This window comes from Hippopotamus amphibius, chromosome 4, assembly GCF_030028045.1.
Source record: "Hippopotamus amphibius kiboko isolate mHipAmp2 chromosome 4, mHipAmp2.hap2, whole genome shotgun sequence".
Classification (NCBI taxonomy): Eukaryota; Metazoa; Chordata; class Mammalia; order Artiodactyla; family Hippopotamidae; genus Hippopotamus; species Hippopotamus amphibius.
In genome coordinates this window covers 127,886,998-127,899,750 of record NC_080189.1, presented here as the reverse complement: position 1 = coordinate 127,899,750, position 12,753 = coordinate 127,886,998, and the positions used below count along the sequence as shown (strand labels likewise).

At 36.0% G+C, this 12,753-nt stretch overlaps 1 protein-coding gene across 1 annotated transcript in view; it reads right to left on the bottom strand.

The window, feature by feature from the left end:
- Positions 1-12,753, bottom strand: part of PRPF18 (pre-mRNA processing factor 18) — a 45,471-nt gene that overhangs the window by 25,163 nt on the left and 7,555 nt on the right. Inside the window, exons 2-4 of the mRNA XM_057731245.1 lie at positions 5,773-5,850; positions 3,007-3,111; positions 1,346-1,459 (exon numbers count right to left, since the gene is read on the bottom strand). Of these exons, the coding sequence (XP_057587228.1) occupies positions 1,346-1,459; positions 3,007-3,111; positions 5,773-5,850 (297 nt within the window). The remainder of the gene's footprint in view (positions 1-1,345; positions 1,460-3,006; positions 3,112-5,772; positions 5,851-12,753) is intronic.

The window sequence follows — 12,753 nt, the reverse complement described above, 5'->3', positions numbered from 1 at the left end:
AATTTAAAAGTCCTGCCCACAGGCTTCCCTGGTGGCACAGTGGTTAGGAATCTGCCTGCCAATGCAGAGGACATGGGTTCGAGCCCTGGGCAGGAAAGATCCCACATGCCACGGAGCAACTAAGCCCGTGCGCTACAAATACTGAGCCTGGGTTCTAGAGCCCACGAGCCACAACCACTGAGGCCACATGCCACAACTACTGAAGCCTGCGCGCCTAGAGCCCGAGCTCCGCAACAAGAGAAGCCACCACAATGAGAAGCCTAAGCACAACTAAGGGTAGCCCCCACTTGCCACAACTAGAGAAAAGCCCATGTGCAGCAATGAAGAGCCAATGCAGCCAATAAGTAAATAATAAATAAAATTAAAAAATAAAAGTCCTGCTCACAAAAAGACACCATTAAGAGAATAGGTAAGGCCTAGGAAAAAACAGATACAAAACATAAATCTGTATATCTGACAAAGAATCCACAATACACATAAAGAACTCCTATAACTCAAAAATACAAAGACAACCGAATTGAAACATGAACAAAAGACACAATGCATAGAGAAAGATATGGCCAGTAAGTCAATGAAAAGATTCTCATAATCTTTAATTATCAGGGGATTGTAAATAGAACCACAATGAGATACTACCATACATACAAGAGAATGGTTAAAATTTCAAATACTAACAATAACAAACACTGATGAGACACCAGAAATATTTGGCATTTCTTAAAAAGTTGAGCATACATTTACTATTTAGCAATTCCACTTCTAAGTATTTACCATAGAGATAAAAACATATCTACCCAGGAGAAATAACAAAGATCCAAAAAAGATTTATGTAAGAATGTTCACAGCAGTTTTATCCTTCACAGCCCAAAGCGAGAAACATCTTGTGATATGTTCGTATGACTCCGTATCATCAGCAACGTAAAGGAACTACACAATAACAGGGATGAATCTACAAAACAGCAATCACACTGAGCAAAAGAAGCAAGACACATCCTCTAAGACCCCACCTGTGTGAAATACCAGAACAAGCAAAGTTCATTAATGGGGATAGAATTTAAAAAGGTGGTTGCCCAGGAGTAGAGGAGGAGGAACCCAGGGATCCACCAAGAAGGGGTGCTGGGGAACTTTCATGTGTATGTGATGAAAATACTCTGTATCTTCCTCATGCTTAAGATGTGTGCTTTCTAAAAGAAAATTAAAGAAAACTTACATTCAGCAGCAGTAATCTGGGAACTTTTTCTTTTTTTCCCTCTAATAATGCAATTAGTCGAACTCTGTCAAAGTCCATACTATTCTCATTTGTATGGTACAATGATATTCTTCTAGCTTTGTTCCGACTTCTTACCTTGTTAACTTCTGGTGTGAGGATCTCTATTTTCCTTAAACGCTGAAAAGCATCATAATCAGTTTCTCCAAATAGTCTGATTGGTTCTCCTCTTTCTCGCAATCTTCTGATAACCTATTAAAAATATATACCAAACAACAATATTAATTCCCTATGTCATTAGTAATAGTAATTCCTATTTTAGAAGACCAAACATTTATTTTGGTAAGTGAAAAGTAGACGCAAAAAGTTAAGTTTTATCTGTTTTTTCTTTAGTTTTCCATGAACAGATATACTGAATTATTGTCACACCTTAAATAACCCTAACAGTTTAGGTCATTTGGCAAGTGTTTCAGAAAGGAACAATCTGTGTAGTAGAACACATAAGAAAAACATTAAGATAGGACGGAGTAATAACATCTATATAGGGAAAAAAAACAAAGACTCTGGAGTCAGCTTGTAAGTCAATGACCACAGACAGCCAAGAGGCAGCATCACAATACAACATTAAAACCAAAAACTAGTCCCTCAGAAGAGAAAGTGAGTAACAAATGGGGGGGCACATGCAGAGCTTTTGAGGGGCTGATAATACTCCTCCTTGACTTTGGTGATGGTTATATGAGTGTTGTTTTGTAATTATCTACTACAGTGCACGTTTCACACTTTGTATACATGTTGTATTTTATAAAAAGGACAAACAAAAATTATAATTAAGAAAATAAGTTGTAATTTAAAAAAATACCAAGAACCTTATCTGGGAACATAAATAGTATCACACTTAGAAACCACTGGCAGGGCTCCCACTGGATTAACTGAAACTTGGTATTAAACTTAAGAGGTCATTTAGTGCCATCTCCAAGCAATGAAGAAATGACCTCAAGAACACCTAAGTCAGGTCCTGACAAATGACAGGAATCACACCTCCTCATGAATGAAACAGCCCATTCCAATTCTGGACAGATATGTTATGTTCCTCAAAATAAATGAAAACCTACCTCTCACTTATCTCAGTTCTACTTCATGACTCCAGAAATCATGTTTCTAAAAAATTTTCCAAAGGAGAGCAATCATATATCATTATGCATGCAATGACATCTGTATGAGGGTGTTCATCTTAGTATGATCTATAACAGAGAAATGCTGAGGCAATCTACATGACTATAAACAAAGAACTGGTTTTAAAAATAATAATGAAGTAGTTTCTAAAATATTACAGGAAATTATGCAGTCAAAAAATTACATAGATCTCTATATTCTGACTTAGAAAGATGTATTAAGAGAAAGTAAGTTACAGTACAGTTACTATTTTGTAACTGACTTCCTCTTGATACATAATTTTTATTTTAATTTAGACAAATTATCTAACTATAATTATTTAGAATATATGCATTTAATTATACTTATTTAGAATGTGTTTAGTTTTTTGAGTTGAGAAGGATATATTCTTTAAAAAATTTAAGACATAAGATATTCTTTAAACTATTTAAGACAACAGTATCAAGAAAAGCAGAGATTATTTTAGAGCCTCATGAAGAAAATTGAATTAAAATACTGTGCAGCTGGCCAGCTAAGTCATTTTAGATGGGAAATAATGACAAAAGTTATTGGAAAGAACTAGAGACAAACACAAATGCTGTGGAGACTTTTTCTTTTTTCCACAAAACACTCATATAAAAACTTACCTCTTGCCTAGAAAGAGTCATGGGTAATTTTTCTTCTGCCAGCTCAAGTTCTAATACTGGATTTGATGAAGTTAATGGTTGCTGGTCCTCCTCTTCTGGCTGTATCTACATTAATAGCCAAAGGAAACGAAATTCTCCTTTTAAAATATAATATGGTTTAACGCATCATTCTATACATTAGGTACTCATTGAAATTAACCATGTTTTAAATATTGAAACTTTTCTAAATGTTCCTCTGAGCAAAGAGGTCATAATCGATGTACATGCTTGTGAAAGCTCAGGGACACCCGGGAGACAGCATTCTCACTACAGAAGTATAATGGTTTCCATAGTCAAAAACTTTAAAAGTCTGAAATTTAGACTCATTTTCTCCCTAGACTACAAGATTTTTACTTGCATCTTAGAAACAATCAACTTGCTTCTCCTCTTTGAGAAAATCATCTTACAGGGTTACGTGATCCTTGCTCTGGGTTTAAAACGAAGACCAACGAAAGGAACTGCTCTCTAACAAAACCTGTGAAGCCTCAAGCTCCAGCTCCTGTCTATCCTGATTTTTGAAAGGTGTTTTCCCAAGTGCACAGGAATCACCACTGGACATGTAGAAAACTCTCCGATGCTACAGAGAACTTGCCCATAAATTGAGCTACGAACCTTGTGGGAAAATAATGAAAACCAGCACCTCTCTACTCATAGCACACAAGGAACAGAGTGGGCATTCTTGCTCCTATGAACCTGCAGAGAAAAAAATCTCTTCATATATTTCCTGGAGTCTGCTGCCCAAGTCACAGTTTAGGAAAACTGAGTTCAGCAATTTATAAGCCCCACTGTGTGGTCTGTAAAAAGATATTGAAACATGGTTTTCCATCTGAACCATAAGACAAATCTAAAATGCCAAAAGAAGTAAGATCAAAAAACAAAAAAGAGCAACATTAAGGAGAAACTCACATTCAGCTAAGAAAAGCTACATGGTTAAAATTATATAATTTATGATTCTATAGTTTAGGTTAAAGGTTAATCAGTGTTAATAGTGGTAACAGAAAATTTAGGTAAAAAAAACTAAACTTTCATATTTTCACAAACAAATCAGCATCAAGCCTTAAAAAAAAAAAAAAAAGAAAAAAGGTAACTGGTTTTTATAAAGGAATAAAAGTAACACATGCTGCATTTTCATTACTACCAAGAAGGAACTATTATAAAGGCTTTAGATAGAAAACCCTGTACTTTCATTTTAAGCATAAAAACGGGTATTTCTCCCCAAATCTCAGGATAAAATCATTTTCAATTACAGAATGGCAGTGAATAGCTTTAAGGAAAAGATCTCAGACTTTCTGTCAGCTGGACTCAACGTTACAAGCAGTATCTTTACAGTAATGATTTTGCTTCAGTGCTTTCCTCCATATGAGCAAGAAAGTACCTCCATTATCACGGAAGCAATCTACACAAAGCAAAACCACCACTGTTTAAATTATTTTCCTACCTTATCAAAAAGTTGAAAATGTTCAAATTTAGGGATCTGGGAAAGCAACAAGTCAGCAGACCAAACCCCTGGTAAGTGATTCTTATTCTAGTTCAAGTGTGAGTTAGACTATGCTAGGCAAACAAAAGATGAGAATTCTTCTTTCTGAACACCTATTTGATGGTTATTTACATAAAACATATCTTAATTTCCTAAACTAGAAACAAATGAAATCAATGTATCTATGGAAAAATACCAAAATACAAACTTTCGCACTTTAGAAACCTAACAGAAATGCTACATTTTTAACACTTGCCCTCTCCCAAAAGTACAAAATGAAAGCAAATGCATATACATACCATTTGCATTCCTCAAGCTTCTTTCTAGAAATGCTATGCCAGATAAAATTAATTTCCAGAACTTTCCCCATTACATGCACAAGAGTATTATTTTATATTGGTGTTTCACAAGCAAAAAGTTGATTTCAAACTTATGATTTGTCAAAAAGTATTTCAATAGAACCTCTGAACTTTGTTTAAACATTTATTCGACTAGATATAGTCTTCTTTTAAAACAATTTAAACACAACTTCACCTCGTTACCTTTAACCCCTCCCAATAAAAACCCCAATACATTAACTAGGTAATCTCAAAGATAATTTTAGTCGTTTCTAAAGTATACAAAGTCTTCCAGAAAACCCATTTCTAACAAATATTTCAAGATTACATTTTCTATCCAATAGATGAAGCAGTGTTTGAAATGTGATACCTTATTACACAAAATGACACTATCTCAGGCAGAGGTACTGAGGGCCAAAAGGGATTATTAGCATTGCAAATATAAAAATAATGGCTTAAAATATTCAGGAGAAAGCAGGGAAAATACCACTGCTGATACCACTGTGGCTGAATGAATAAAATCTTTTGAACCCTTTAAAAATGGACTTTTATTGGGAGAGGTGGGGAGGGGGAGTGGTGGTGGTGATGAAAATGAGGTAGTATCAGATCCAGGATTTAATTAAAAAGAAAAAAATTCAAGCTTCGATCTCAAGCCACTTCATGCTGTCCACAAAAAGCCAAACCATTCCAAGCCAAAAGTCATGCATGTATTTTCCTGAAGTCAAGATTAAAAAAAAGAAACAGGAAAGAAAAAAAAAAAAAACTCATACCTCTCCAGATGGCTTCTCATTTATAGGCTAATGTATAACATTGATAAATTGAACAGAGATCAATCGTTTTGTCACTTCAACAACAGCTGTATAAATTTAAACTCAGAAATATACAATTTAACATAAAAGCAGTCATTCATACCTTGTAGCCACATCTTTCAAAATATGCTTCCTCTTCTTTTTTTGCAAGTTCACTACGCTTGAAATATTTTTTATTTTCCTATTGAAGAAAGAAGTAAGTTAATGTCTTTGGGAACAATTTCATGTCCCTTGGTCAACAACCTTGAAAGTTTTTCGAGAATTGTCAAGTTTTTTTGTTCCACGGAGACGATACTGATTTCTGGAACACACCACCTGTCCTCAGGCCCTGGTCTAAACATGAGTTATTCCTCCTGCAGCATCATTCTGACAGACATCTCTGCTAGCACAAAGAAGAAACCAACATTTTCCAAATGTTCACATTGTTTTGATTTAATTTCCCAGTGTTCGAATTCAATTTCTACAAATGGACTCATTATGAACCACGTAAAATAGGATACTTTAATCATTTTCTCCTAACAGAAGCAATCAAACAATAATTATGGTAGCTTCAGCTGACATGTTAAATCTCATTACCAAGAGAGCTCCTAGGGTGTGTCCAAACTCTTTTTTGTCATCTGGAATGTTATTATAACGATCAATTAATTGTATTAGTATTAATCAATTTTTTAAAAATAATCAGAGATAGAGTGGTTTTGGAGAGTCTCTTTAGCAAAAAGATGGTTCAAAGGTATTTGTTTTAATATGACATGATGTTAAGAGACAAACTCTAAATCTACTGCAGCAGGGAAAAAAAAGGTCAGTTCTTTCCATGCTATACATAAAATTATCCTATTAAAAATGCAGTCCCTTGATCATTTTGTATAAAACTATCAAATCACTATGTTGAGCACCTCAACTAACATAATATTTTACGTCAATTATAATGTAAAAAATACAGTCCCTCATTTGGAGGCTTGTTACTATCTGCAGCTCTGCCTCTTAGATACTGTGTCATTGATGACTTAGCTCAAATATGCTACTCTACTTTACTAGCAATAACCATAACAGTACCTCAATACCTCCACACATGTATTTAGCGCCTCATAGTTTCAAAGCTCACTCACTCAGGCAGTGATCATCAATGGATGCTAAAACCACAAGAAAATGTGATGGTGAACAATGGAAAGATGAGGCTGCCACACTTGAACTCACTGCTCAAGCTTGGCAGCAGTACCACATACCTCCTATGTGAAACACATTGGAAGTACACAGAAGACCGCTTATGAGTGTTCACCCTAAAATTCTAAATCAGAATCTAATCAGACAGTTAACTTCCCATTTACTAGAAATGTAAGGAATAGACGCAAAAGCTGGAAACACCACTGGGAAGCAATCAAATACTAGCACACTTTACATAACTAGCCCCAGTTTCTCCAACAAGTTGATGCATTAAAAAAAAGTGAGGGACCTGGAAAATGTTCACAATTAAAAGAAACCAAGAGTCATAATAAACAAAAGTAATGAGTGGACTTTGTGTGGATTTGATTTGAATAAATCAACTGTAAAAACATATATTTAATTCAATTGGGGAATATTTGAATGCGGGAGGAGTATTTGATGGTATTAAGGACCCAATTTTAATTCTGCTGGGTGTGGTCTTAATTCTATACAAACATGTTTTTATTTCCTAGAGTTAGATGTGTTGGGGTAAGATAGACAGGAATTCATTATACAACTCTATTTGTGTGTATGTTTAAAACTAACAGCTCATAATAGGTTTTTTTTAAGTTCATTCATTAACTCAATAAATATTTACTGACTTATCTGCTGCACCCCAAGCACAGCTTTACAGATATAAAGATGAAGCTGTTACCTGGGATAAGAAACTGACAGTATCACCTGAACATTAAAACTACTCTGAGAAAGCTAGGCGCAAATAATACTAATCCCACTGTAGAGGTGAGAAACCTGAGAATTAGAAAGCTCAGGTGACTTTCCCAGAACTCAGTGAGCCTCATAAGTAACAGAGGCAGGACTAAGAACTCTGGTCCTTAACTCCTTTGTGCTGATCTAGTATTCCAAGCTACAGTTCTTCACTCCCAAAATGCATTTCAGCATCATAAACTGTTCCTTTTGACTATGCAGCATGCACTCATCATATTTCAAATAAATGCACTGACAAACATGTACTGGCAGCCTCTCAGAAAGAGCTGATATGTAGGAAGAAAATGAAAAGGACTTTCCAGGCCAAAGACCGTGGTCCAGTCTTTAACTGTGCTATCTTTTACTACAGTCTCTCAATTCCACTGAACACACCTAACAAAACCTAAAGCCTTGAACATCAATTCTCAATATGTGGATTTCTGGGGGTCCCTAAGACCTTTCCAGAGGTTCTACAGGTAAAACTGATTTTCATAATAATACTAAGACATACGCGCCTACCTCCTTTTCACTGTGCTCAGATTTGCATTGATGGTACAAAAGCAATGGTGAGGAAAACTACTGGAACCATAGCATAAATGAAAGCTAAGTTTATGTGCCAGAGGTCACTGTATTCTTCACCACCACGCACTTGCAGGAAAATAAGGCTAGTTTCTCTTAAGAAAGTCTTGACAAAGTACAATTCTACTAATCTCAGCCCTTGAGTACATGGCCTTTTAATATTTGGTATGACAAAATGAAATGAAATTAAACATATGAAGCACTTGCACTACATAATGAAGTAGAACAGTTCTCGCGAAGAAAAGCACTTGTGCAACTGGTTGATTATTCAGACCTGCATATCTGGCAAACATATTCCTCAAAAGTGAACACAGCAAACCTGTCACCTAAAGGAAAACGATGACAGTATTTGTTGCCTAAGATAAAATTCCACCTGTCAAGCAAAAATCAGAATCATAGGAAACTGGTATCCTTCACTGTGAACCTGATGGCTTCCCAATACTTAAAGGCTTTTCTGACGAAATCAGTGGTGATATTATTAACAAATGTGATTGTTTCATATATTGTCTAATGAAACATCAACATTTAGAAGATCTGTATAGCCCAGCAAAGTTAAAAAAACTCATGATGTTACAAAGGCAAGAGTTTACAAAATCATGCACAGGCAAAAGATCTATGAGCAGAATAAGTCAGAACAGATCTAGAGCAGAACAGGTCAATGGATTTTAATATACAAAAAGTCTGTTGATATGGGTCAGAGTCTAAACTCTTAGCTAATCTTTAAGAAACTTACCACTTATCCAGTTTTGGTGTAGTATCAAAGAAAAACATCCACAATTACTGAAAAGGCTATTAAAATTCTCCCTTTTCCAACTACATCTCTGCTTCAGGATGAATTTTCTTCATCTACTTGAACAAAAACAACATACTGCAACAGGTTGAAAAAAGAAACAGGAGAATCCAACTGACTTCTAATATAACAGAGATTAAAAGAGATTTGCAAAATGTAAAACATGCCATTCTTCTCACTAAATTTGTTTTGGAAAACATAGTTTTCATAAAAATGTATTATTTATGCTAACATGATGGATTTCTTACTGTACTTCTTACCTGGAATATAAATATACATTTTTAGTATCCCAGTTTTAATTTCTAATAGAGTAATTATCAATAGATACATTCTACATAAACAGAAGCTATCAGTAATTAAGAATGTAAAGGGGGGGCTTCCTAGGTGGCGCAGTGGTTAAGAATCCACCTGCCAATGCAGGGGACATGGGTTCGATCCCTGCTCCAGGAAGATCCCACATGCCGCAGAGCAACTAAACCCGTGCACCACAACTATTGAGCCTGCGCTTTAGAGCCCGTGAGCCACAACTATTGAGCCCACGTGCTGCAACTACTGAAGCCCATGCGCCTAGAACCAGTGCTCCACAACAAGAGAAGCCACGGCAATGAGGAGCCCGCGCACCACAACGAAGAGTAGCCCCCACTCATTGCAACTAAAAGAAAGCCCACGCACAGCAAAAAAAGACCCAACACGGCCAATAAAATCAATCAATCAATTAATTAAAAAAAAAAAAAGAATGTAAAGGGATCCTGAGACCAACAAGTGTTCTGTCCTGGAGGAGTCCGCTTGCTGGCATTCTCCACACCTGCACCTAGCTCTTAAATGCTGTGAAACCACTTGGGTCCCAATGCTGCCCACTGATCCTGGTGTATTTACCTGGTTTTCTCTCCTATTGTCTACACTAAGCATTATTCATACTCCATTCTCTTAAACCTCTAAGCCTCTTATTTTTCCCCTTATTTTCAGCAAATGACTAGGCCACTCTACAGAGAAAAGGGAAGCCAGTAAACAAGAACTTCGAATTCCTCCCAGCACCAATCCCTTCTTCATCTCAGAATGGAAGAGGAAACCCTCGTCCTGTCTAAGGCCAACCCCTTACAGCTGTCCTCCAGATCTCAATTCCTCCTGCCTTTCTCAGAGTCAAGTATCTATCTTTTCTTCTGCATCTTCACGTCTTCCTTCTCTATTGGCACAAATGATCATCACTTACATATGCTCAAGACTCTACAACTTTGAAGGAAAAATTCGTTACTCTGTGCTAAGTACCATTTACAGCAGAAGCACAATAAAACGTTTCTCTACTCTGTCTCCAATTCCTCACCTCCAGTTCTCTTTGCAGCTGCCCAACAATTGGGAGTCTTCTTAGTACTCCCCTGAAAAATCCCGAGGTCATAACTAACTTCCAAGGTGCAGACCTCAAGGATCTTCAAGCAACTGTTACTTCCCTCCTTCTTCAATTGCTTTCTTCTCTTGCTTGTCAGACAACTTTGTTTCTTCCTTACTGGATTGTTCAGATTTTCTAGTTCTTGTTTTTTTGGTCATTTATTTCACTTTGATTTTCCAACTTATTAGAACATATTAATGCATTATTTGCCCCATTTTCTTTATTATTTACTATTTTCCAGTAACTTTCATATTGGTTACTACACTTCCTTTACTGTTTTTCAATTTCGGGGTTTCATAAATTTCTGTTAAAGGAGGGGTTTGTTTTAATTAAGTGGTTTCTATATTTTTATAAATGAAAAAAAGCAAGGGCAGAAGAGCAAATCTAGTATGCTACCATTTGTATTAAAAATGGAGAAAAGACACACTTGCTTCTTCACATTTGCTTTTATATGCATGAAATAACTACAGGATACCCCAAAACTGATAACGCTAGCTGCTTTAGAGGTAAACTGGATATCTGGGGGACATGGGCAAGAAGGAAACTTTTTATTGTATAGCCTTCAGTATGTTTTGAACTTTGAATCATCTGAATGCATTACCTATTAACAATAAATTTTATTTTTGAAAATTAATTTGCTCTTCATTTTAAAGAGTTATAGTAAGAAAAATATAAACATTTTGCTTCATACTATGGGACCCCTCACTTCAGGGCAAAAAAGAATGTCAAAAACAAAAGGTTCCCTATCATGTTTCAAATATCACTCTGCATACTTTTTGTTTAGAAACAAGAGCAGTTTGTAAGAATAGCAAGTCAAGCAGTGATTTCTTATTATAAAACATTACTTTATAAAGCACACTGAAAACACTTTGAAATACAAAGTATGGTGGATACAGTTATGACAGAATTGAAATTGTAGGGTGTAAGCATCAGTAATAAACCCCACCTTTATAGGTAAGTCAGTCAGGGCAGAGAACTTGCCCCAAATTAACTAGCTCTCTAGTAACAGAGCCCCAGTGAGACTTTAGGACTTGTTTACTTATTTTAGAAATTTAGTTTCCTTTCTAGCTATATTCAAAAATTTTGAATTCTAAGTTTGCTGAATTAATGACAATATACAATAGAGCCCTACAAACAAAAGTCTGAAAGTGGCTGGTATAAATTTTAAGACAGCATGTGAACTGATAGTAAATTTATCTGGGTTCTCTTCTAAAGCACCTGACCTTTCCATTGGGCCTCTCACTACAGCAGACTTTAAAAACAAGTTGTAAAGGGTATACATAAAGAGCACTTCTCCTTTTAAAGACAGAACCTAATTCCCGCGGGATGCTTCACACATGTTATTCTTGGACTTTGTCCAAGTTGTACTATCTGGATTATAAACCTGAGATTCCCAGGTCTCAACAGAACAAGTCTTTCACCCTAAACGCCAGCCCATGCTACTGAAGGAGAGTCAGAATTTAAAAACCACATGCAACACCATTTCATTAATTAGAATCATCATTCCTTCAATCAGATTAAGGGTTTTAGTGTTTATATAAATGAAACACACACATCATCAAGAGTTCTACAAAAAAGACACTGAAAGCTAACAAATACACAGCCTGGACACCCAAAGCAGAGCAATGGGTGTGAGATAAAGAACCATGTGGCAGGGTCAGTTTCTGGCTGAAGAATGCAGTCTTAGAGTCTAAAATAATAAACCTAATGGTTGGGCAGCCAAACACAATTTAAAGAGACAATGCTTTTCAAAGTGAAAGAAACGTCAACTCTCAAGGGATCCTGTTAGCTAGGCAGTATATTTTTTCCATGAAGCCATCCAAAGTAGAAAACCATACCAAAATCTATGTATTTCATAATCACATGTATTTATATCATTACATATAAAATTATGTAAAAGTGTATGCAAGAAATAAGCACTAATCTTATACAAATTTCTTAAGAAAATAAAGTTAACATACACTTATTATAGGATCCAACCACTCCATTCCACGGCATTTACTCAAGAAAATCAAAGTACATGTCCAAACAGAACACCAATGTTCACAGCAGCTTTATCATAATAGCCAAAAAAATTGAAACAATCCCAATGCCCATCGACAGGCTAATGAATAAACAAATTGAGGTATACCCATACAATGGCAGAATACTGTTCAGCAAGAAAAATGAAGTCTTAATAAAGACAAATGCATGAATGAATCTCAAAATTAGGCTGACTGGAAGAAAGCACATAAGAGAAGCAACATACTGAACAATTCTGTTTACATAAAACTCTAGAAAGTGCAAAGTAACGCAACAGAAGGCAGACCGGTGGTAGCCTGTGGACAGGGTGGGTAGGGCACAGGCGGGGCAGGAAAGCAGGATCACAAAGGGGCACAAAGAAAATGTGGGGTGAGAAGGACATGTTCACTCTCTTCATTGCAGTG